The sequence below is a fragment of the Bemisia tabaci genome, chromosome 6 (assembly GCF_918797505.1).
Source record: "Bemisia tabaci chromosome 6, PGI_BMITA_v3".
NCBI lineage: Eukaryota > Metazoa > Arthropoda > Insecta > Hemiptera > Aleyrodidae > Bemisia > Bemisia tabaci.
This window is the reverse complement of record NC_092798.1, coordinates 10,467,388-10,494,417: the sequence shown is the minus strand read 5'-3', so window position 1 is coordinate 10,494,417 and position 27,030 is coordinate 10,467,388. Positions and strand designations below refer to the sequence as shown.

General features: G+C 40.1%; 2 protein-coding genes across 2 annotated transcripts in view; one reads left to right on the top strand and one right to left on the bottom strand.

Moving 5' to 3' along the window:
• Nucleotides 1-33: 33 nt before the first annotated feature.
• LOC109038665 (cytoplasmic dynein 2 intermediate chain 1) lies at nucleotides 34-26,959 on the bottom strand. The gene is made up of 18 exons (XM_019053809.2): nucleotides 26,400-26,959; nucleotides 24,509-24,776; nucleotides 20,944-21,260; nucleotides 19,858-20,081; nucleotides 18,167-18,302; nucleotides 15,436-15,576; nucleotides 12,387-12,536; nucleotides 11,091-11,216; nucleotides 9,706-9,903; nucleotides 8,530-8,702; nucleotides 8,017-8,123; nucleotides 7,346-7,446; nucleotides 5,427-5,578; nucleotides 3,074-3,213; nucleotides 1,916-1,974; nucleotides 1,202-1,362; nucleotides 562-679; nucleotides 34-191 (listed from the first exon to the last, which is right to left on the bottom strand). Exons 1-18 carry the CDS (start codon nucleotides 26,439-26,441, stop codon nucleotides 66-68), a joined length of 2,739 nt encoding a protein of 912 aa, XP_018909354.2. The 5' UTR covers nucleotides 26,442-26,959; the 3' UTR covers nucleotides 34-65.
• cpo (RNA-binding protein) overlaps nucleotides 11,594-27,030 on the top strand; it is a 254,624-nt gene continuing 239,187 nt past the window's right edge. The window contains exons 1-2 of the mRNA XM_072301879.1: nucleotides 11,594-11,657; nucleotides 21,620-21,660. The gene's annotated coding sequence lies outside the window, so the exon portion shown is untranslated. The remainder of the gene's footprint in view (nucleotides 11,658-21,619; nucleotides 21,661-27,030) is intronic.

Here is a 27,030-nt window from a genome sequence, read left to right as displayed (position 1 = left end):
ACTTCAAAAGTAAGTAAAGTCGTAACAAGGTGATTGAGTTTTTATTTTTTTATTTATTCATTCTATCACAGTAAAACATTCAAATAACATGTAAATTTTTCTAAATCTCTTTCAAATCTTTGTTTGTCGGAACCGGTCCATTCCTCTTTCAGTTGATGTAATTCCACCGCCCCGTCAATTGTTGAAAATGCCTGAAACAAAAATAGTTAAGCCAGAATTGGTCATAACGAGACATAGTGCAAAACTAAATACTTGAAGCTTTTAGAAATATAATCTATCTATGTCATTGGCGGAATTCACTTAAATTTAGTCATATGGTGACTGGGTATAACCGGTAATTCTATGCTAAAGTTCTTCGGAAAATCGAAAACTGCACGTAAATAGATAGTTTGAGAAATTTCTGCTCAATGGAAAATTTTCAAAATTACATACATGTCTTTCCTCAGCTAATAGTGTCATTTGATTTGGTATAATTTCAGGGGATTAGAACGTGCATTTTAATAATTTTTGAAAACTATAGTATTGCTTAACAGATGCATCTCTAATGAAAAATTTACTTACTAGAAAGGCTGCATGGAAATCATCAGAGGCAGTGCTGATGCTAGTAATCCTCCGGTCCGGGAAAGGAATACTTAGATATGGGTGCATGTCGCTGGAACACAAATCCCATAGGTGGATACTGGAAAGAAAATAATGTAATGATTTGAGTCAATACTTGGAAAATATTTAAGCCAAGGTTTTTTCATTCAAAATCACAAAGCAAAAATTTCTGGATGACTATAAGATTGATATAAGCGAACCTACATGAAACTTGTGTTTACTTTCTCTTAAAGAGAAATCTGTGGGAGTTCTGGTCCGAACGAAGTATTTAAGGATAATTTTACCTCTGTTACATACAGAAAGCTGTGATTGAAAAATATAGATCTATATGTTGGCGACGTTGCAAATCTTGGCGCATCTTCTCGTTCGTTTTCAAAAAAATCAAGCTTGGAGTCCTCCTTGATAATTTCTGAAAATTTTCTACACGGCAAAGGAATTCACTGATAATTTCAAGGAAATATTTTGGTTGGTTCCCTCTAGAGAAAATAAAACACTGGGAAAGATTTTGAAGTGTTACAACGGGTGGTATGCGTTTTTAATTTAATCATTTTAAGCATTTTTTGAAGTATGAAGATTAACAGCGCTTGGATCGAAATGTTACCTTGAGTTGCTGTCCAGGACGAAAAATACTCCAGGTTTCAAATTTGACCAATGTATGCTTTTGATTCCTGATCCATTTGTTTCTATCGCACCAAAAAAGCAGATGAGAGGAGTACAGCGTTTTTGGAAGTAAAGTTGTATTCCACCATTTTCACAGCCAGCCTGTAAAATTATGGAGTGAGAATGAGGCTATGCATCAACAAAATATTTGGTGTACCTGTATAGGCAACAGAGCGCCCAAAAAAATTTCACCCAAAAATTAACATTGTTTTGAAATTTTTTCTAAAATATTTTCAGAGCTTTTGTGTTCTGATTCTTTGGAAACTTGAGAGGTGCAGATACTTTCATAATGTCGTATTGTTGATAATGTGATGCTGACTGCTGTTGTATGAAATAGTTTGGAAAATCAGCTGTCTTGGATCCAGATATATTATTATGAACCCAAATGAATCGGAGAAGTCTTTTCTCTGAAACTCTCAAATGAATAGGTCATTCCTGCACCATCATCATCAACTAATGTTCTCTTCCCCCTACCCCCTCTTTTTCCCAACAAAGCAGTGTATAAATAAGATCCATTGCGGTAAACTAATTTAGCCATTGGAGGTTTTGACATGATCTAAAACCAAAGGATGTAGAGGACTTTCCGAATGCTTAGAAGATACAAACTGATCTCAGTTGATCACAAGGTCTAGATAAAAATAAATTACTTACTCACCAGGAAATAGTTTCCTTCAAATGGACAGATTTTAACACTTTCAATACCAGTAAACTCATCTGAAAAATATGAACGTATTAATAATGTAGTATGAAAGAAAAACAATGTAGGTACTATAAAGCTATTTAGCTTCAATTGAAATCCATTGGGTGTTCTTTTCTCACCTCATTTTCCAGGTATGCCTCTAAGGGAAGAAAATTTAAAATAACGTCCGAGAAGATTTTGTGCTAGGGAGGCTATTACATGAGTCTGAAATGTGTACTTTTTTAATTGAAATATAAAAGCAATTTGTCGACATATATGTAGTATGCCGGGAAACACCAACCAAGTTAAACATAGCTCTCTTACGTTCAAAGGAGAACGCAAAGAAAAGCTAGTCCATCCATGAAGATGCGACTATTTCGACGCTGAGGAGCTGTTTTTGCCTATCCATGAAAATGAAGGCAAACAGCATTTCGCCTCGCAAAGCTGGTCTTTAATGAGCATTATGAACAACTGAGTGTGGTTCATCCTCATTATCACGAATAGCGTCGGGATGGTTTTGCTCCTACCGATCGACGCCTACATTATTAGGCTCGAATTTACAGAGTCACAGAAACGCTAAGAGAAATGGTTTATTACTGGAGACGCGACTGTTTTGACGCGTAAAATTCTATCTTCGTGAAAATGAGGGCAAACATAAGTAATGGAGATGTTGCATGTGTGAGAAATTTGCGATTTGATTGTTGATTCTTACGTAAAAGTTCGCGAGAAACACGATGGTGCCACTGGTTTTCTCTGAAATCAACTCCCAAACTCAAAAAAAGCTCTCAAGTTGAGGGCAAAATGGAGGGGACACCCCACGCTATCCTGAGAGTCCACCTCTAAGTACATCAAGACAAACTCTCCATGCAAAGATAGGGAGCAAATACATTGACAGGGCTGCCACTTTATTAGGGGACTCCAAAACTGAAAACACGGCATCACTGCTAATGATTTTGCTCCCTATCTTTGCATGGAGAGTTTGTCTTGATGTAGAGGTTGACTCTCAGGATAGCGTGGGATGTCCCCTCCATTTTGGCCTCAAGTTGAGAGCTTTTTTTGAGCTTGGGAGTTGATTTCAGAGAAAAGCAGTGGCGCCAAAAACAATTTGAGTGTGTATTTCTTTTGGGATCTTACCAGTATGTGACCGGTATGCCATTCTATTGGAAGACCCGCTCGCGAAACTTTTTCGCACAATTTGAGCCGTGTTCGTCGTTACGAACACGTGCTGATCCTGCAGCGTGAGAGACGTGGCTGAACGATCATCCATCAGAGATCTGAAATTGTTCAAAGAAGGTTTTAGGTTTCTTAGTCTAACCGATCGCTCAAGTTGGAAAATGCTGCCTCCAACTTTCTTTAGTATCCTAACAAAATATGTTGCAAGCGCGCTCAGTTCATTTTTGTGCAAAAATAGAAATCGTAAAATTGCATTTTATGATCCTAATTCTTTACTCTGAGCATGGAAAAGAACATTATCAAATAGCTTTTTCTTACAATTGCGAAAACTTGTATGTAGAGCCCACTTTAACTCTCTATTATCAGCATGTTAAGTTACAATTAATGTTTTCGTGAACCCTTATCTTGCGAACGACCCCTAATACTGGGCTCACGTTAAGCAGAAAAGAACCATGCCACATCAGCTATTGTCATAGTGCGAATTGTTGTAAAAATTCAAATTGCAATTACAATTTTAATGCGCAAAATTTGTGCATAATTAAACATGGCAAAAGCTGATGTGGCTTGGTACCTTTCTGCTAAACGCGGTCTACTCGTGCCGTTTATGAAGGAGGGTGGACTTCTTTGGCTTGCTTCAGAAGCAAGCTACTCATTGCCCTAAATTTTTCTTTTCTTCGATAAATGCAGTAATTTTGGCACATACGCGGCAACATCTCTATCACGTAGATTGCTTCTTCGGTTTCTCAAAATTTTTTGAGTAGTGTCAGTACACATTTACCCAGCGAAATCAAGTCGATTGTTTCCGCTGCGCCGTGTACATTTTAGCTTCCTCTGCATTTAATTGTTAGCACACATAAGTTGCGTCGCGAAGCAGTAATTGCTGGTTTCAGCAGTGGTCAGGGAATTCGACGGTTGCCATTTTTGTGTCAGAGCGGCGTGCGATATATCGCATCAATTCGTTCCAGAATTTCAGCTACTTCAGCTACTTGTCAATTTTTTCGATTTTTGAGATCGCACTTCTGTTATCACGAGACCCAAGAATTCATGTACCACATTTGACAAAGAAATTCAACGTAATAAAGACAGGGTTTTTTTATAGGAAAAATATCGCGTTCGATACTGATATCGAAACTGCACTCGAATGCGATATTTTTCCTCTGGAAAATCCACGCCTTCATTACGTTGAATTTATTCGTCAAATTTGCTAAATGAATTCTTTAGTCTGATGACAACAGAAGTGCGATCTCAAAATTCGAAAAAATAATTAGTAGCTGAAATTATGGAACGAATCGATGCGATATATCGCACGTTGCTCTGACACAAAAAATGACAACCGTCGAATCACCTTAATTAACCGATGGAACGATCGAAAATGCATTTGCATAGACGAGAGGATTAGTTTCAGTTAGGAATCAGTGGCGTCGTGGCGTGCTTTGCGATAGATCGATTGATCTGCCATTTAAACCTGTAGAAAAGGATCGATAAAAAGGGTGTTGGCAACGAACACCTTAATAATCGATTCTTCACTACAACTTCATGTAAGGAAATATCGATAGTCGATCATTCACGCCTCGTTACTACTGTAAGAAATCACCAGTGGCGTGGCGTGCTTTGCGATGTATCGATTGTTATGCCTTTTAAACCTATGGAGAAGGATCGATAATCAGGGTGTTCGCAGCGAACACCTTAATAATCGATTCTTTACCTTAGGTTTTAATGGCAGATCAATCGATGTATCGCAAATCACGCCACGCCGCACTGGAAATCACCTAGTAGCCTAGAGTAGAACGATCGTAACTAATTTTTTTTCCGTCGAAAGATGACACTAAAATAGTGCGCGTAGCTTCCGCTGTGATTTGCAATTTTTGAAGTTTTTCATCTCGCATCTAGTGTTAAATATCACTACTAATTTCTCCTCACACGCACCAGGCTCCTCCCGAATAAATGGAGACTTCGAATAACTTGATTCATTCCAAAAATGTTAGTATCACGACTGTTTTGTTCCCAGCCATAGACTTGCTTCTGTTCATAGGCCTTTTGTCGCGCGGTTTGTATTGTAGCCAATCAGTGGACTTTTTTGCTGAGAGTTTATAGCAAGGAAAAATTTCGGGACTTTTTCCTATTTGTCAGAAAAATTCTATAAAGAGTCAGAAATTTCTAAAATTAATTTTTGCCAGACATTCAGACTGCTGAGACTTTTATAAATTGTACTTTTACTCAATTCGTATGAGCTGGAAGTTCAAAATAATGTATAACATAATATGATTGTAAAGAATATAAATAACAAGGTTAACGACGATATTTTTTCACTTACGAGGGAATGTTCTCAAACGCGTGCAAAGTTTTACTCTTGACGAGTTTAATTTTACTCCAGTAAGCTTGACCTTGGTCAGGGTTTTTTGAAGCAGGGCCCGTCTGCACTAGAGTCCAAATAATAATCAAGCCTTTTTGGTCCAAACTGCATATCTAGTCAAAACATATCCCATAGACTTTTGTGATTTTTAAGTAATTAACAAAAGAAATACAACACAGTGAAAAAATCAAGTGCACGTTTGCTACCTGGAAAATAGGGAACTGTAATCAGTCCGTGCAGCAATTAGAAATTCCCGTAACCAATAGGCAATAAAAACGTCAATATCTTAGCTGGAATTTGATTACAATAGTTTTCGTTGTGCGTATCGTGTTCTGCGTGAAATTCTGGTAAAGAATCATACATCAGAATGCTTCAATTAGTACCTTGTTTAATGGTCCATTCAATTTAAAAAAGCGAACATAGTGAACTTCCTTAACTTTTCTTTAAAAAAAAAACATTTTATCGGGAGAAAGGCGGCAACGTTGGAATGCTCATACGGCGTAGAAACACAACATGGACCTTTTAAGCCTCATTGTTCGATGCCGCGATTATTTTAACGCGAGTAATCGCGCCGAACACGGTGTGATCGGTGTCTAACTCATATCAGCGCCTGCAAGGCTGAAGGAATACTTCACGCATTGCGCCAAACAGTGCGGTCGGCGTCTGGCGCATAGGAGCGCCTACAAGAGTGCATGAATACTTCTCGCATTGCACCAAACGCAATGCGAGAGTTATTCGACCACGGGCCACGGGTATAGGTACATTCCCGCTAACTTGATCGAGGGCGCGTCACACTGTGAAGATAACTTGACACTCGACCGCGCTCCCTTCCCTGGATTGCGCGAATCTAAAATCGCCGCAAAACTAGGACCGCGCGTCAGTTTTTTTGACGGTCCCTGCCCGGTTACTAACACAACTAAAGGGTAAATAAATGAACGAAAATATCGCATCGAAATTTTCGATACTTAAATTTGAGATTATTTAGGAAAATTTGTGGGAACTCTTCAGGAAAACTGTGTGTAGATTTTTATAAACGGTGTTCAAAAATAGACATAAAAAGTGGTGCATAACGTTGCAATTTGAGGTAAATACGCTTTCTTTCGCGTGCACCCGTCGCGTCGGCTTTTGAATCCATTCACCTCTGAAATAACTCGAACATGGATGTCCTACGATTTTTTAAGTGTAGTTTTTCGCAGTGGTTGGTGGCCGCGTAGCGGCCACAGGCCCCCAGTAATGCTATAATTGTGTCTCCTGATTATGGAAAATTGGAATTTTTGAACAGCTTTCCCAGAAACTGTGTTTTTTGAACTGCAAACTTTAAAGCACCACTACTCTGGCTCAATTCAATACTAAGCGTTTTTTGACCTGAAATATTCGTAAAACACACAATTATGCTCTGGTTTACATATGAAACTCAGTTTTGACCCCTTGTGGACAAAAAGGTCCCTTTTTTCGTGGAATATCACATTTGTAAACTTTAATAACAATCTGAATGTCACAACTCTTCACTGAAGATTAAAACATTGAACTTTTTTCTGTCCATTCATGGAAAATCACTCCCTGGCCGGGTCCCAGAATGACATCATGTAGATTTTGGGTGGCTTGGTCACCAACCCTGCTTGGGTTCGTGGCTAGTCCTACGAGGGTAGAGCTAGTTGCTGAAGTGATACCCATAACCCAAATTGTAGGTGATGACATTCGACCTTCCGTGGCAGGTGCAGGATCTAATCCGGCTTGTTTTGGTTTATTTGTCGCGTGATATTATATCTATGAGCACTGTTCCAATTCTAGAAATGAAGAAGAAATTTTGAATATCCATGCAGCATCGTTCACTAAATTATAAAACAAATATCCGAAGCTTTTTTGTTATGAACTCTCACCTGTGAAGGAGATCGATCGTTGTCGGTCGATTGCAGCTCATGCCTGATCGATTCCAACCCAACTATCGGCTCTAAATGATTTGTTTCATTCACCTTTGCAGCTGAAAAATCGTGAAGTGAAGATTGAAAATAGACGTATTTTAATGGAAGATGGTAGACAAATCAACGGCAACCCACGAGAGACCATATAGTTAGTCCATCATTTTCTCCCAGTCTATAGGGACCACCCATTTCAACCAATATGACCGCTCCATACTCCCTATGTCTTCTTTGTCTGTCGCTTTGTATATCAATTTTAACAATCGGCCCGCTGGCTGCTCTGATAGGGGTTGACCGGGTCAGCCTCTCGCAAGATGACTAAAGGCTGACCACAAAAAAGCACACATTCTTTTTTAAGCAGCGCGCGAAAAGTTCCGCTTCTCTACAAACGGTCATTCTCCGAAACTTTCGCACGCAGCTCAAAACAAGTACGTCTCGAAATCATCTCGCCGTCTAAAACACTCGATCAACCTGACTCGTAGGAACTTCGGGATAACGCACGAATTCCTACGTTAAAACTCGTTTCCTCGCAATGGAACGGTGAAACCCTAAGGTTCTAGCTGTGCCACTACAGTATTTCAAAATTTGTTGCTGAATTTGTGCATAACTGTGAGAAAAGTGTTTAAACAAACCTGTTATGTATGAAGGAACCCTTAAAACCCATTCGCTATTTTCATCTTCCGAGTTCACCCTTTGATGGAACCCTGCTGCTTCTTTGGTGTCCCAAACTGCGATTGATCTGTTTTGAAACACGAATTAACAGCAATTGTTTTATTAATTTGTTGATGACGATTAGGGACATAAAGTGAATTAATGTGGTCGGTGCCACTAAGCTATCTCTCCGCAATTCCTCTCTGTACGACGAGTCTCCCATCTGTTGAGTTCGCCCTCATTAACTGCGATGGCACTTTGAGCGACTTATTAGCACGAATAGTTAGTTACGCGTAGTAATTTTCTCACTTTTGCTCATTGGATATAGGTCCGGCAAAGAGTAAACGTCTATTCCTCGCCGTATCACCTGCCTACCATTCTGCCGAGTTTACATTCAATTCCTTTCTCAATTCTTTTCTTTTCGCTGTTGCAAAAACAGCAATCAGAAATTCCACGTGTGGAAGCCGCCTAATAAAATGATCATGCCCACTTACCCCTCCTTGAGTCCAGCTTGAATGAGGTGTGGATGAGGCCAGTTGAAGCCACAACATGAGAGGTCGGTAGGAGTTGTTAGGAGTTTGGTCGGTTTAGAGGGCTCCGCGATATTCCAAACGCAGAGGATTGTCCTATTCTCAGAAGTGTCCACTCTTTCATTTTTTGGGGTCGGCTGAAATTGCAGATAATGCTCATTGCAATAAATATAAGAAACAGTTATAGGAATCAAGTTTAAATATTTTTAAAATTAACTTGCCAATAAAATAAGCAATTTGTTCGGTATGCGTAAAATCTCAGAAACATACTATTACTTGAATGTATGCGTGTATTCATGCTGAAAGGAACCATGTTTGTAGGTACTAATGAGCGGAATCGCAATGAAAATGTATCAGAGATTTACGTGCTTCGTGGTTCTTTTTCATTTAATCATTCGCACATATGTGGTTTTTCTTAGCATAAAATAAGTTTACGTGACCGATAATACTATTTTTTTGCATATATGAGACTCGGTTTTTTTTTTATAAAAAGCACCAAAACTTTTTATAAAACCATCATGAAACTGTGCGTCCTGCCATGACTCTCCCTGCTCAATGAAAGCAAACTTTTTAATCTACTCGGATACGTAGCAATTTAATGAATCGATTTATGTCTGGAAATAAATTCCAAAGTTGAATGAGTGTATCATTTGGCCAAAATTTTGCAAGAAATTCAGAACTACTATTTTTGGCTCACCCACAAAATCGCCTATTTCCACAGGGAAACTAATATTACATTTAAACACAAAATAAAATTGATAATTTTTTTTCGAGCTCTGAGGAAAATTCTGGGTTTCTCCCTCGCAACTTTAAAGGAGAATGAAAGGAACCCTTGAGTTTTCACCTTCACTGAAGTAATTTTCCTTCACTGAAAAAAAAGTTACGGGCTATATAAACGTACCGTCCGTTCCGAGCTCTAGGGCCGTCGCTTCGACTGCTCCGGATTCTACGTCCGGAACGCGTACGGCATGTCTATGTAGCCCGTAAGTACGGCTTTCACGGCCGTAATTTTCTTCAGTGTTGGAAATCAGGGAATGAAGAACATAATAAAGAATTCTATCCACCATAGTCTCATGTGGTGTGCTTTCATATTCCCCTTCTCCTAGATACTATCGTAATACGGTACTCTCTAACACTTACAGTATGTACAGTGAGACACTGTGTGCATCTTGTCGGTTCCAGAACAACAGATGTCACGGGGCGGTTCCTCAAGAATTTAATTCTCTCAGTCCGTAAAGGAATGCAGCCTTTACTAAATTCTAGAGACTTGTCCTTTTCTAATTGGTAGCTTCCGTGCCGCATGCCTCGGGAGTTCCTTTCCAAAAGCATGAGAATTCGCTGAAACAAATATCAAATTTACATTGTTCTAATGCAACAATTCGCAACTTTATAACGTAATTTAAGAAAACCTGGGTCATATTTCTAAAATCCAATTAGAGCAGGCTCAGCTCGAAATTGTCGCCTGTCGATGGCGTCAAAAATCATGGCAATTAGCCGAATAGAATGAACTGTGATAAAAATGAAAATTTAGTGGATCTGAGAGCTTATAGATATGATGATGAAACAGCGCATAAAATTCCTTCATAAATAGCGGTAGGCAAAATTAGTTACAGCATACGGAAATTCTACGCTCGCCCATGAAGGTCGTAATCTTAGCCGACAGTCGTTTCGATGATGATGTCTCCCCAGGAGATGATTATTTTATGGGTACACACTGCAAAAATTTGTCTTAAAAAGAAAAAAAAAAAGCAAAAAAAAAAAAGAAAAAGAAAAAAAAAAAAAAGCCAAAACCAAAACCAATGAGCTTGTTCAGTAATTATCAATTTATAGCCGTTACTAATGCAGGACTGCACAGACCATAAATCATTGCAGAGGGGCTGCGCGGTCGAGAGGGTACCCGTGGTTGAATGGATATTTTTGGACGCCATCTTGGCTTTCTCGGCGACTCTCGTTAAAATGGGAGATCAAAATACGCAACTTTGAACTTGTTTCCCATAGGTTGATATTCGGTCAAAAAATATAGGGAACATTCCGGTGATCTACGTGCACTCTCAACTTTTCAAAATTTTAAGAATTCATAAACATCTTTAAGTACGGAACAAGTTCATTGAATTTTATGTCGGAAAACTAAGAATATGAGTAGGGAAACCCCAATTGTTCTTAAATTGTCAAAAATCGAGAAGTGAAATTCTGTGTATGACTCATTTTGGAGTCTGTATAGCTCCCAAAGAACCCAAGTGATATTAATTCGAAGTGAAATTTGCCTCATAAGAGCGTATGACGCTCCTTAAAAACGGTAGATTCCGCTCCGTAAAAATTTATGTCACTCCGTAAAAAGAGTAGATTTTACCCCGCATACGTATCAGTTGGGTTCATCGGGGGCTATGTAGATTCCGACACTGAATTTTACTGCGAAAATTTTAACAGTGCATCTATTTTATGACATTCCCGGCTCAGAAGAGTCACATTTACTCGATAATTTACGCTGTAGTATGATTCAGTTGAATATTCTTTCTATGTCTTACCTTCCCTGCAATGGATAGGAATCGATCCAACCTCTTTCCATCCAGTTTGTAAATATTCCGCTCCGTTATGTCAGCCGCGATAGCCTCTTGGGACCTCATTGAATCATCTCCAACGCCTTCCCTTGTCTGTGGAAATTCAAACCGTTATAAAAAGATCGTCCGAAAGTTTTTTGTTCAAGTCCGATGCTAATTAGGTGCATTCGCCTGGCCCATTCAGGCCACGGTGGCAACATAATAATTGTGTCTTTGTCCTAATTGTGTGTGTTTGAGTGCGGGTTGCATACTCTAGCCCCTGAAATAATGAATTATTTCACAGCCTCGTGAGATTCCCAAATTTTTATTTCTTTCTGACGTTTCATGCCACCCTGATTAAGGCTGCGACCTATTTACTTTGAAGACCGAAATTTTTGTTTCAGGTTATTTAGGAAACTGGACAGTTCCTCCTGACCTTCCTCAACGGGTTTCCCGGAGGGTTCTCACGGGGTGGAACCGCGCCAAAGTCAAGAACCTAAACCGTCCCGTTATGGCTCATCAACTCCATGGACAAGGCATTGCAGTGCAGTTGTGGTGAGTAAGTAACAAACTGTCTTAGGAACACCCTCATCCTTAAATAAAAAGTTATTTGAACCTTTCCGTAGGTTCCCTTGTAAAAATAAGTCGTCTTCCAAGTTTTGTTCCCTGAGGATGATTGGTTTTTACTAGGGTTGTGATGAAAAACCAGTCTCAACGAGTATATGCTATTAGTGGTGAATGATTCCATCGTATCATTGCTGCTGTCCGAGTATCCTTGGCCGGAAGGACAAATAGCTGAAGCGAAACCTTACAGGATATCCTCTTCTGAAGGCAGGGTGTCTATATGTATAGTATTATGATTTTTCCGATTCTATCAGGATTTGAAATCAATCTGGATTTAATACCGAATTCATCAGGATTTGAGGAAAAACCGATCGTAAAATCAGGATTTGAGAAAAAATCGGCCGTCCGATCGGATTTTATCATCGAGCTATTTTTGTGAAGTGCCATTCGCCTTGCGCGAAGTCAGGATTTGATCAGGATTTAGAAAAAGTATGAAACCAAGATTTAGCAATCAAAAATCAGGATTTCCCAAAATGAAAAACAAACTAGATACCCCATAAGGTTACCGAATCTCGATCAACGGCTACGACCCATCGAGTAATCTCCTTTGTAAAGACTAACTAATTCAAAATAACTCTAATTTTTGCTCCAGCTGAAGTTTATACCCATTTGATAGCAAAAAAACTAAAACTCGCGAGGTGAAACACATTTTTAACTCACCTGCTGAAGTGTGGGAGCACGGTTCAAACCCGTCGCGTTATTCGGGTTATCTTTGATCGGACCTGGAATTTGGGTCCATTTGGTTCGCTTTTCTTCCTCCTCGGTTTGGACCTCAGTTGAAGGCCTGTTATCCTCCGTCTGTGTACTGATCTAAGGGAAGAAACAAGGACACGATACTTTCAGTATTAAAAGAGATTTTCACAGTCAGTGATAACTGAACTCGAAATTCACGCATGGCATAGGACAAAAGACCATAGTGCTGAAGAACGCAAAATTGAGATATCCATTGATTTTAGATAAGTGCTTCCCGAACGCTTGTGGAAAAATCCTCGTTCTTCTGACGACGGAACATAATTCCATTCCAAGAATGCAAAATTGATTCGAACAATTCAATTTGTCACGATAATGTGACCGTGCAATGTATTATAGAAATTTCGCTGACTTTAGTGCTGATTTGAGAAAATATCTGTAAACTTTTGTTTTTGAAAATCCCAACAGTTTTCGATTGAAACTGCAATTTTCTAGCGGCAATTTTGCAACACTGAAATCCAGTTACGTTCTTTCTTCTAGAGAACGACGAAACATACCCAACCATATCAGACCCAACCGTAGCAGTTTCAAGTTTTCATGTTGCGAAGAACTATATGCTTTAATAAACTTTCTCCATTTGATGAGCCTGAGGGTTTCCATACTGTCTTTCAGATTCAAATTCTTTGGTATACCATTACTTATATATGAACGTATTTATGCTAAAAGGAATTATGTTGCACACAAACCTTATACACACAGTTCTTTTTAGCATAAATACGTCCTTATGTACGTCTAATTGATCCAACTTGCTTTTCTATGGGGTCAGGGTGTGCCACGAACAAGCTCAATTATCTATCACAAGAAAACTGAAACAAGCTATCCAATGGTTGTCGCGAAGAACTGTGCTTCCACGAACTCTCCTTCTTCGATAGGCCTCAGGGTTCCCGTATTGTTTTTCGCATTAAAAATCTTTGTCATCTTCTTACTCTTATACAAATTTAAGTGATCCAATTTGCTCTCTACGAGTTTATGATACACCGCCGAGAAACAAAAACATCACGTTCTATTTGAGCCTGACGACCCTCGTCCTCCAGGGTCATTCAAATAATATACACCCGAGTCCGACTCGACGAGAGGAGCTCCGGGTTAATGAATGCATTCGGCGAGTTTTCACGCTTTCATCTTGTTCGTTACGATTTTAATTTGAGAGCCGGTGACTCGTGCCTTCGGCCAACCGACCCGCGGCGAAACCGCGTATCCGCCCGAAGCACTCCCGCGGGAGTTGTGCGGTTTCCGGCCGCGAGGGGGCGCTCATCTTAGCGAAGACAAGACGTCTCGCGGAACAATGCGTCGCTCGCTTGCGACTGGCCCGAGGGGTGTTCGGAGCCCCTCGGAAGTCTCAAATGTCAGGGCCTTTGACATTTACCCCCTCCCGCCCCCCTCCCCCGGGGCTCGTCCCTTGTTGCCGCGCCTTGTTTTCCGGGCCCCTAATGAGCTCGCAATGCATGGAAGAATCACGTAAGTAGGATTTGTTTCAAATGGAGCGGGCGTCGTTTTTAATGGTTGTGGGGTGTGATGTTACGCTGGTCGCGGCAGGACGGATTGAAGGGGCTTCGAATGTTCCGGTGATAGTTTGAATCAACCACTTGGGGCGTTGTCGCTTTGATTTAGTTCGAAGATGGGTGTCGTATGTTTATTGTAGAGGTTTAAAAAAGGGCGACGCACTCGGCGGGGTGGTGATTGAAATTGGGGTGGGTTTTGAGATTGTTTTATCTTGCGTTTGAATTGTCTCACCGACGATTTTTCACAAGAATATCGAGAGAGATGCTGTCGTCAAAGGCGTGAGGTGCTTTTACAAGCGTTGCTTACTACGCCGGTTTGAGGCATGGTGTTCAGGACCCCGACAAACCGGGTAACACCGGGTTTCAGGGAACCAAAAATGTCCAGCAAAATTAAGGGATTTGTCAGGAAATACACCAGACATGTCTCTTTCATTTTCATTTACACCGGTAACACAACTAACAAAGACTTGTGCCGCAATCACACGCTGAATGGGGGAGCTGAATGTGGCCCATTCTCAGCAACCATCGGACTAATGTTGAATTTGTCTAAACTATTCGAGTAGATTTGATACACATTTGAATGAAAATAACTCGAATTTGCTTTTCAGCCGTTGGGCGATGACTGTTGACTTCCACATTTAGCTGCTAAATTCTGCGTGTGATTGCGGCATGATAAAGTTTTTTGTAATATTTTCCCTGCTAACCCCTTTTACAATTCACTCTCGCACGTAAAAAAAATCCATGTCATACTGGATTCCAAAATCGTCGGGATTCAACCACCCTAGTTTATCTACAAGTCATAAATTCACGAATGTCCCACAATATTGTAACAGTTCAATCTTACCGGCATGATTGTACTAAAGTTTAAGAATGGCAAAGTAATTGCACCGTCTCGTATAAGACGATGAGGTATGACAATGCAACTCTACCAAATACTGCTATTTCAAAACTTTTTTGTATTATTCCCTTCATTCAAAGTAAAGTTTGATACCCAAAAGAACAACTATTTTCCTCAAGAAAAAAATTGTTGGAAAGAAAAAGAGAAGACAATTTTTCCCCGTCTCGGCCTTACTTATTCCTCAGTGGCGTGGCGTGCTTTGCGATTTATAGATTGTCCTGCCATTCAAACCTACGGTAAAGAATCGATTTTTAAGGTGTTCGCTGCGAACACCCTGATTATCGATCCTTTTCAATAGGTTTAAATGGCATAACAATTGATATATCGCTAAGCGCGCCACGCCACTGTTATTCTTTACTCTCCTAAGTGGCCATTAAAAGTTGCCATTACAAAATTGCCACATTTTCATTTTCTGACTCGGGCACGTAGATATCCGGAAGAGGCAACATTGCGGCTCATCAGTCAAAGAAAAGCACTTGAGTTGTGACTGAACGCGGTGCTCGGCTTTGAACACGATGACGACGCGACTCTTGGCGAACATTTCTGCACGAGTACATACCTGGAGCGTGTTTGAGCGTCCGTAGCACTGCATGTAGATCTCGTAAGGGATGGGAGACATGTTCATGAGGATCCCGCCTTTCTGATCCAGTCGGAACATCGACAGCAGCTTCCTCGCTCGCAGCTCGCTTTTCCGTAATTTCTGAAAACAGAGCCCGGCGTTCTGTCGTAAGTGTCACGGAAATTGAAAAGTTTCAAGTGCAGAGACGATGTGCAAATCAATAATGTAACGATAGTACCTATTTCACTGATTTGACATGCATCAAATTTGATTTTTTTAGCGAGCGGAAAATTAAAGGTGACTTTGGGTTTTTTTTTTTTTTTTTTTTTTTGATGCGTTGGTGGTCTCTAAAATTGATGGCTAAAGTGCGAAACCATGTATCTTCATAGCGATGTCTTAAAATCTCTACCCTTCTTTTATTTTTTCGAGAAGAAACAGCTCAACTATATAGCTTGAAATTTCTACGAAATGTTCTGCTTAATTGCTGAGAAGAAAAATCATGGGAATTTTCAAGAAATTAAGTTTATTATTTTTCAGAGAAAATATATTGTATGACCAGAAGTCTGCGACGTCGCAAATGGTGAAACGTAGTTTTGCACTTTATCCATCGATATGTTCGCATACGCTGCAATTCTCTCGAAACGTCTCCCGAACATTCGAAGAAACCTTATTCCTAATTTAGAAAAAAGAGAAAAAGTTAAGTGATTGAATGATATTCGTTGTTCGATTTAATGAAATTCAGAGGGAGGACAAACTACCGAAAAACGACTCTATGACTAGCAAAAATGACCCATTCTATCCCAAAAAATACTGAATGAACCAAAATTCCTCAGGAGTTATTCGATAAACGTCAGTATTCGCACCCTTAAAATTCACCCAAATTTCGTACCTTCATTAAATGCGCGGGTTATGTGCTTTGCGGGCTTATTGTTGAAATTGATAGACAAAGCGATAGAAAAAGAAGACATGAGGAGTATAAGCGATTCTATTTGTTAAAATGGGTGGTTCTTATAGACTAAGGGAGAAAATGCTGGACTAACTATAGGGTCCCTCGTGGGGTGCCGTTAGTTTATTACCTCCTCCTTTGTTCATTGCAACCACCCGATTTCACCAATAGGATCCCTCCATATCCTTTTTTTGTCTTCTTTGTCTATGGATTTGTCTATCAATTTCAATAATCAGCCCCTGCTGTTCAGAGGAAGAGATCAAAGCTGTGTAGATGACAGACACTAATTTTGCCGCAAGAAACAAGGTAAAGGAGGCGAATTCTTAAAAGCAACGCTGTCCAAAAGGCGTTACCTCCTCACCAAGAAAACAATTGAAAACAACGACGCGTACGCAAAGCTAGATTTATTGCGGGGTTGCCATAAACCGCTCTGATTCCCGATTAAAGTCGCGAAAAGTGGGCGCATTGTCGCACAAATTTTGTAACTCGGAATTTATCGCGAGCATTACACTCGACTTAGGAGAGCATTACGATGAGATTTGCGCGGTGCCCGGAAAAAGCTGTGTTGCGACCTAATGCACCATTCTTCAACTTTCTCCTCAGTCTTTACCTTGAAAAGGCGAAATTTAAGTGCAATCTGGCATCGTCGATCGCCAGCCAACACGGGTTCTGTGTATCGTGGGGAATTTTTATGTCGACATTAAGAAGAGCCTAGAAAAATCATAGCCTTTGACCGTGGTGACCCCATCTTCGTTATCCTCCCGTTTTTTCTGAGTCCCGAGATTGATGTGTTTAATTGCTCTGAAGTGTTTTTCAGTGCTTTTCGCGTTTTTCTATAGTCTTTGCTTTCTTTTTTATTTTATATCCATTTACGTTAGATATTTTTCAGTTCTAAGACGGACTTTCTTTGTTTTTGGTTCATTCACCGGCTCTTACGGCTTATGCACTGACTCACCCCTTTTTGAGCCGTCTCAATTTACGATGTGTTTTCATCCTTTTTTACGATGTCGTAAGTGTCAGATTTTTCAGGTTGTCTTTTGTGTTTTCTCCATTTCAGAGGGCATCGATGAAGAAAAGTAACAACAAAAAAAACCACTCCTCTGAACTTATTTTTCCTGAGAATCTCCAAAGCCCTCCTCAACAGATAAGCACCTTTAGCGTAAAAGAAAAGAAAAAAAGTATTATGTATCTCCTGCCTGAAATTAAAAGACCATGCAGCTTTTTGCCTCAAAGGCAATGTAGATATAGTTGCTAGTGACCACTAGTGGTTCTCGCAGGTTTATTAATACCGATGTTTCCCCTTCACTGCAACCAATTACAAATGATCGATTCTGAAGCAGCATACTTCGAGAAAAATCGATTGTTTTTAATGTTATCATTGGTGTAATTCGTGAATTATTTGTGTAAATTGCAGTCGAGGAAGTTTAGTTTAATGAGAGGCTCGGAGGACAAAGCGCATAAAGGCAGTTTGTGCTATTTCAAGAAATACGTGTTTGAAGTTTGGATCATGGATCCTTATGACGGAAAGAAAGTTCAAACTGCCTTTTTGACGCTTAAAAATTGGAATTTGGGAGCAAATTTTTCACAAAATATGCATTAAGTGTTGTTTTACTTGAAACCATTAATATCTCGATTTTTTTAAAAACTACACTTATGCGTCTTTTCCTCCCATCCCCTCAAATTTATTCCCATTTGGTGGTTCATTCTGTGAAACCTGATGCTAAAATAATAAAATGAAGTCAACTCTGGAGCTGGGTCGAAGGTTGACCCAGTCCAACGACTTACTTTCTGTTTTCGTTCCTCTTTTGAGACCGTCTCGAATGTTATGAACTGATGATACTGCAGAGAAGATAAGGAATTCTCCTCCTTCTTGAAATCCTCGAAGCCCTCGTCCTTTGACACGAGCGAGTTGAAGTCGCCGCTGTGACAGAAAAATCACGAATTGGATTAAGGATTAAGGAGGCACGTGCTTAAGCGTTTTTTCGCAGGGATGGGCGCTACGTTCCGACAGTTATGTTTTTTTCTTACAGCTCTGCAGTGATTCTATGTGCAATTTCTATGTTTCTAGCGCTTAGCTTGGTTCTTTTATTTGTTTTTTGGAAAAGCTGATTGTAAATCTAAGTAACATATCACGTTCATAAGGGAAAAATTGCGATACGTATGGAACACCACAGAGCTTTTTACGCTGCTTTTTGAAGAGTTTAAAATATTTTATAGAGAAAATTCATTTCTCTGAAAAACATATAATTCACGAAGACAATAGCTTTTTCTCGAACGGGAGATTGGAATCTACCTTTCGAAAACCGGTAGATGTCTTAAATAGGAGTTTGTTTTAGTAATTTTCGTTGTGCGAATCGTGTTCCATGTAGAATTCTGACCAGGAATCATGTATACAAGTGCTTCAATTCACACCTTGTCTAGTGGTTCATTGCAATATTCGTGTTTTTAATGACCGTCGCAGTGAAACGCTCAGTAACTTTCACTTGATCCTCTCTGCTGACTAATATTTTGATACTGACGTCGAAATTAGTTGAAAAAGGTCGAGTTAAGTATCGCTCTCGCGGTCACGTCGGAATAACTGAAAACTGGTGTGAGAAATCAAGTTCGCCTTCAACTCGACGGATGCAATTTGGGCGGCTCAGGAGTTGAAATAGTTGTATCGTGCATTTTGGTATAGCGTGATGTCCGAAGGACGAGTGACATTCGCTGTTATCTTCATGTTTTTAATAACTATCACTACGAAATGTCCAGTAACTTTTATTTGATTTTCCCCTAAGAAAAATATTTTGCAATTAACATTGAAATTAGCTGCAAAAGCTAGATTGCAGCTCCGCTCTCGTTTTCATAGCTGTAAACTCATCACAGAAGTGAAAAATCAGTTTGCATTCAACTCGATGAAAGCATGTAAAATCATGGTCCAATAATTAAAGAATTAACGCATACTGAAGAAAAGTAACTCAAATAGAACGAAACAAAACATAGATTGGCGAAACAAATAACAACCTGAGTTTAGAATGAAAGTTTCTGACAGAGATTTTACACGAATTCCGAAGTTAAAATAATATATCACCCAGTTCTCATGGTTCCTTTCTTTGTTAACAACGAAGAGAGTTCATATTAACACCATCAGTTTGATCGCAAAATTCACAAATCATGTATCTCTTTAGCGGTGTTAAAAATATACTTTAAAAAAAAATAAAAAAATGAAAGAAAAAAAAAAGAAAAAAAAAAAAAATCACACCATTTTTCGAAGTTATTTTAGGATATACTTCGCACAGAGAAGAATTACCTCGGAAGTCTTTAAGAATTGACATTGTGTAGTTCCCCATTCCAAAAATCAAGTTTGACAAACAGTCTGCAAAGTCGCAAATCGAGATACGTGATTCGGAACTTCCACGTCGGTATGGTAGAAGCCTCGCCGAGAAACCCATTGCCTCGGCAAGAATCGTGGAAATGATGAAAAACTCGATACTCACGTGATGAAATCCAAGTTGAGGTTCTCTGCCCTGGCTTTCTCTTGTATCGTCTGCATGTGGTCCGTGCGGTGTGGAGCAGCCGTCATGTCGTAGGTCCCGGAATCGTGGGTCATTTCCTCACCGAAAGCCGCTTTTCCGGTCGGCTTTTCCTCCTGCCGAGGGGTTTTCTCCACCACGTCATCGTCGTCCGACCCCACGTACTCCTCGAAGTCGGATTCGTAGTCCTAGTGAAGTGCAACCAAAAAACCAATTAACGTCGATATCAAGATTCTAGAAGGTAGGGCAGAGAGTGTATCCCCTGGCCGCTACGCGGCCCAACCCTCTGGGAGCGCTTCGCGCCCTTGCTTTGCAGGCTTCCGTGAGAAAATCTAAATAGAGCTGATTTACCGAGGAACTATCTCCTATTGGTAGTTATAAAAATCATTAAAATCGGCCCGGTGGATCTTTAAAATGAACTGTCACAAAAATTGAACATTTGCACTGTTTAAATAGCAGAATTCACAACTCCCGTGCTAAGCAAGAACGCCGTAAATCCATCAAGATTTTCCCTCGTTTTTTGGAACTTAACACTTTATAAAATAAAAACCGTTTACCCACGCATCTCAAATTTGCAGGCCAAGTTCTTGATAGTACTTATTTGCGAAAAAATTCTTTAAAAAAATGTTCCCAAGGTACACAAGTTTTTCTGCTATCATACATTGTTTCCACAAAATGAAAAATGACATTTACGGCGTTTGTGTGTTGCGCGGCAGACAACTTGTGGTGAAACCCCAATTTTTTTGATGACATAGACATGTCAAATCAATTTTGACAGTACCGCAACTCAAGTTGGACGTTCATTGGCGTACTATACCACAATTAATTTGGGGACAACCACAATTGATTGGAAATGTCCATATCATTCAACAACCTCGTGCCCTTTTCTCCCGTGAGGAACATCTACTCATACACATCAGAATTCTTAAATTCGTATCTTGCCTGATGGTCCATTGCAATCATGAATCTTTGTAACCACCCGTGGCCCCTGTAATGAGAAATTTTTGTCGCCTATTTCTCTCTGCGGATTGACCTCATTTGAATACTTGCCTCAAAATCGTCCGAGTAGTGAAGGCTCTCTTCGCTGGAAGATGATATTCGATCCATCTCTTCTTTCATTTTCACGGTCGGCCGACTGGGGACTTTACTGGCAGTGCTCTGTCGCGGCGCTGGTTGTTGAGATCTGCTGGTCTCCGGTTTCCAAGAAACTGAGGGTTTTGTTGAGCTGTATGGGGAACCTTTCGGTCCACTTTTGGAGATCCTGTCTTGAGCCACCTGAGTCGTTGATCGGAGCGAGGTTGTTTTCGAGCTTGGGACACTCGTCGCAGGTCTTGGGTTCGAATCCGTTTTGTAGGTAGCATTTGGCACTAACAAATACATGTAAAAGTAAATCAGAGAATGGCCAACTAGGAACTAGAATACTTTCTATATGAAGTTGGACCACATTTTGCAGTACAGAACCACTATTTATGGCTCAGTTTAGAGACAACATATATGCCATTGGTTTCCTCATGCAGAGAGGTGCCTCTACAGAAGAGTCGGAGATAGTGGTTCCTTATTGCAAAATGTAATCCAATTAAGACTCAACTTAATCTTTACCATCGAGTATTAGAGAGGAACAAGACTTCGATCCTCTGTTTCTCCGTTCCAACGTGATGTGGCTCAGTTCCATAGTACTATACTTTGTCTTTTAATACTAAATTTATACTGTTTTTGTTTGTTGCAGACACCGTGATTTGAACATTTCATGAGGTTGTAGTTTTTCAGGTATGTTCTAAATTACTTTTTCCTCTGCCTTGACGCTTTATTTTATTTATGTCTTTACAGGAATTTCATTATCTTCATCACTGCCACCAATGTTTTTTTTACTTCAGCAAATTATCCTTTATTTCATAGAGTAGGCAAAACAATTGCATTTTTCAATAATTGTGCGTTTTGAAGTGTATTTGTGAGAATTTTGTTGCGCTTAACTTGATTTACCTGCGATTTTATCTGTGAAAAATTACCCGCTCAGCTGTTATTTTTTACAAAACTCGGACTCTTACTGTCAAAAATAATAATATTCTGTTTCCTTATAATGTATCATGATGTATTATCCCTATCAATGCATATTGAGTCCCTTTTGTCTCTGCCCTTAGTTAAATTCGGAAATCTAAGATTGCGCGAAAGGTCTAAAACAATGTATGAGGATTGCGCGAAAAAAACACAATGATAGCGCGAAAAAAGCACAAGGATTGCGCGAATAGAAACCTTGTAGTCATCTGCTACAAGAATGCGCTAATTTAAAATGAAGTTATTTAAGGTAGAAGTTTGGCAAAACTGGATACACTTGGAAAATAAACGAATTTTTATCTTAATGCTAGTCTAGGTGTAGTCATCGATGTCTTACCTTCTGATGATAAATGAAGTGAAAAGATTGTATAGTGGTCATCGGTATAAAGAACTTTCCTAACTTTTCTCGGAAAAATATTTCATCGGGAGAAACGAGGCAACATATTGGAATGCTCATAGGCGTCGAAACACAATAGATCGTATTCGATACATCAAACTGGTGAGATTGTATCGATATCGATTGGTTCAAAACATAAACATAGCCTCAAAAGTAAATTCAGAAATCTGAGAGAACGGATCTTTTGAAACAGATTTTTTATTCTTTTGAGTACCAAATGCCAATGCAAAGTGAAATTGTCAGGAAATTTCTCATTTTCAGCTTTTCCAATCAATATCCTTAGAGTTTGGTTTGAGGTTATGTTCTGTTGTTTTGAACCAAACGATACATCGAACCGTTATCGAATACGGTCTATATAGGTCTTTCAAGCTATATTATTCGATGCCGCGATTACTCTAAAGCCTGTTCGAATAATCGCGCCGAACACAGTGCGGCCGGCGTTAAACGTATATTAGCGCCTGCGAGGCTTTAGGAATACTTCACGCATTGCGCCAAACAGTGCGGTCGGCGCAAGCGCCTACAAGCCTTCATGAATACTTCTCGCATTGCGCCAAACGCAGTGCAGTCTGCCAGTTGGCGTGAAATGCATGTTAGCGCCTACAAATCTGTAAGAATTGTGCAGGACTGCGTGTCATCATTCTTGACTTTCTGCTCCAGTTTTTACCATAATTGAATGGAAAGTGATAACGATTCAGGAACTCTGATGATATTTATTTATTTATTTATTTATTTTTTGTTACATTCAAAGAAAATAGAACGAACGAAAATTGAGATTTTCGATACTTTTATCGGAGATCATTTAGGCAAATTCGCGGAAACTTTCCAGAAAAACCGTGTGTAGCTTTTTAAACATATTTATTAAAAATAAATCATAAAAGTGGTGCATAACGTTGCAATCAGGGATAAATCCACGCTTTCTTTCGGGTGCACCCGTCGGGTTTTGAAACTATTCATCTCTTAAAAAACGATTTTTTACGCATATTTTTTTTTTTAGTGGTCTGCGGCCGCATAGCGGCCACAGGCCCCTAGTTCTTTTTTTAAATGTCCGTGAAAGCTCTCTGGACCATTCGTGCTGAGAGGGCTATCCATCGAAGAAAGACATATGCCCGTAAGTCAGGAGGAAATGAACAGTCTTCCGTGATGCAGTCATCTACCACAAACTACCAGGGTTGCCAGATTAAACAGTAACAGAAACATTCGCGCAATCCTATGCATCTCCTAAAGGGTAAAAAGGGGACATTCGCGCAATCCTATCGCAGCCGTTGAATTCGACTTTATTTCAATTCATTTCCCTCTAAAAATAACCTTACATAATTGACTCTGAAATGACCATGATAGAGAAAATTGTACCATACAACTATTCTAACTCCTAAGTAGCCTACATTGCATACCTAATATGTTGAAGGAGTTTCCACGTTGAACGATTTCGTAAGAGAGAGCGTCGCACGATACAACTATTCCAATTCCCAAGTAGCCTACATTGCATATCTACCATGATCAAGGCGTTTCTTTTTTGTAATCTCCTTGTTAATTGGCTAAAAAGCTCTTTGAGTGCTTCTAAGTCGAAGTATCCCGAGACTCGGTCTACGAGTTAACAGAAATTTGAAATGGAGATGTTGCATGTGTGAGGGATATGCGATTTGACTGTTGATTCTTATGTAAAAGTTCGTGAGAAACGCGATGGTGCCACTGGTTTTCTCTGAAATCAACTCCCAAGCTCAAAAAAAGCTCTCAAAGTGAGGCCAAAATGGAGGGGATATCCCACCCCACCCTAAGAGTCCACCTCTACATCAAGACAAACTCTCCATGCAAAGATTGGGAGCAAATACATTAGCAGAGTTGCCGTGTTTTCAGTTTTGGAGTCCCCAATAAAGTAGCAGCCCTGTCAATGTATTTGCTCCCTATCTTTGCATGGAGAGTTTGTCTTGATGTAGAGGTGGACTCTCAGGGTAGGGTGGGATATCCCCTCCACTTTGGCCTCAACTTGAGAGCTTTTTTTGAGCTTGGGAGTCGATTACAAAGAAAACCAGTGGCACGATCGTGTTTCTCGCGAACGTTTACATAAGAATCAACAGTCAAATCGCAAATCCCTCACACATGCAACATCTCCATTACCTTCGAATGACTCCCAACTTTTCTGAGAATGTTAGTAGTTTTAAGACTGACCTTTGGTCGATACATTATTCCTCGTCTTTGAATCTACACCAGCCGGTGTTTTCGGGTTCGACTCCGTTCGTTTCGTCGACAAAGTAGGTCTGGACGACGAGCTGATCGAGCTTTTTGAAGTATTTACAGAGTTCTTTTTGATCCCGGAGCTGGTTCCCGTAGGCCTCCCCGTTGTCACTCGCACGCTGCCCGCTGTCTCCCTGGCGAGTCGAGGGGTCTCCGCCTTTGATGTTTTCGTCCTTATTTGAGCTCTTTTATCCTGCTCAAACTGAAAATGAAAAGAAATTTGTCGAAATTTTGTTGAGTACCTTCAAGGTTGCATAATGAATCAACAAGCGCGAATCTTAGTTTTCAGTAGGGGAAGAATAAATATGTTGATAAAATTAAATTCTTGAATGATACAATTGTATGGAGAAGTCCCAAGAATATTTCCTCACCTTTGATATTTTCAAAGGCCTCCTCATATTTTAAATTCCGTGTCCAAGAGTGCTTCTTATACCCTTAATGGAACCTCTCTAATTTAATTTTTCTTTCATTTTCCAAGATTAGTCACTACGAGCAGATTGGTCTTCGCCAACACTCATTTTATCGAGAAAAATCGATTTCACGTACGGATCACATTTTTCATCTGCTCGGGGCAAGTTTTTCAAAAGTGTTCGACGTATTATTTAGGTAATCTCCATTGTTAAAAATCTCGGAGTCTGAGTTAAAATTTTGCCTCGAGGAAAGAAGTCGGATATTTGAAGAGGTGCCACATTTTTTCTGAAATGTGCGTGATAATGCTTGAAAATTTCAACTGCTTTACAATGACATTTAAAATGACAGGTCCTCTGAACAGATCCTTGTACTCTCCTTGAGTGCGAATTAAGGGAAAACATAATCTAGCTCCCATTGTTTACATTCATGATGTCATCATGCATCTATACCCACGAGTATAATTAACCTTTTTTGGCGCACTGAAATTGAGAGCTAAAGTAAAATTGTACCCGAAGCATGAGTAAAATGTCCAGTGGTGGCAGATGTAATCCAATTCTCGTTGTTTACATCCACGCCATCATCCCTACGCACCCACATCACTGATCACATCTTATTATCTTACCATACTCTATGCCCTGGAACAGAGATCCAAAATGACAACCTTTTCTTTCAAAACACAAGCACGATAGGTCACTAGACAAGATCTGAACTAGAAAGGAACGTCTCATGTTTTCATTCAAACATTCACGATTCCCACGACGGAAAGTTCAGGAGTCAATTCCTAGACAAGGTATTAACCAGTAATTTTAGCACAGGCGAGAGAACAACGTAAGAAAGAACTTTAATAGAGAGGCAGGATTGGATGAGTCGCAGCGGGGAGAGTTGGCATAAGACAGAAGGATGGCGGCTGTGTGTTGATGCGGTTATGAACTTTCGAATTCCTGGCATCGCTTGAAAAAAAAAATAAATAAATAAATAAAAAATAAAAAAAAAAAAAAAAAACACAGGTCGAACTAAAGGTATTAGGTTATATTAGGTTATATTAATGAGGTCATTTGTATTTTTGCCAATGAGCCAACGTCAATGGTTAACACATATCTTGTTTAGGAGTTAATTTCCAGACATGTGTTGTGTGAGTGTGTGTGTTTGTCATGTGATTCGTTTCCCCTGTGAAATTTTGAACAGGAAACATGTTGGGCAGTGCTTTCATTTATACCTTGTCCAGAAGCCCATTTCTAATGATGGCGGCGAACATAACCTAAATCCCATTGTTTACATCCACGACGCTACCATTCACCCACATTCACAATCTCATACCATTCTCCCTCACCACTCCGGTACATTCAATGCTATCCACTCCAAAAGCCCATCTTTCGGTTCACTCGTTGTGGAGATCTTGTTGAAGTGAACTCACCGATATGAATCCAGGCACTTGCGAAACGGGGTTCCTGGCCATCCCTGCGACGGCGGCGGCGACCCGAGGGACTTGGACGCACTGGAGGACCCGGGCTAGGGCCGGGGCAGGGCAGGTGTGTTGCTTGTTCGATGCCCGGTTACCGTGGCGATCGCATCGGCGGGTCCCTTCGCCGTCGTCGTCGACAAATATCGAGCGGCGCCCTCGCGTGACTCCTATAATTTTAATAAATCCACGCTGTCCGCCCCGAGCCCCACCACCGAGCCGCCAAGACAGGAAAAAAGCCGAGACTTTGATTACGCCGAGACGGAGACCGAGACGCTGCCTGGCTTTTCGCCGAACGGAGGAGGGGTGATCCGGGAACTGCCCGTGACCGGGGGCCGTGGGGTGGGTTTGTTTTGTGGTCTGTTTGGACTGGAAAAACGGATCCGGCGTTGAGAGAAAGGGATGGCAAATTTTACTCAAAATTCTGGCTTGCGAAAACAAGAAAAAGACACTGAGAAATGTGGCTCGAACTGTATGTACACTAGAAAAAAAAAACGCATTGGATCTAGAGTCTAGACTCTTGAAAACATTGATAGGAGAAATGACTCTTGATTCAATCAGATTTTTGCTTAGATCAAAAGGAAGT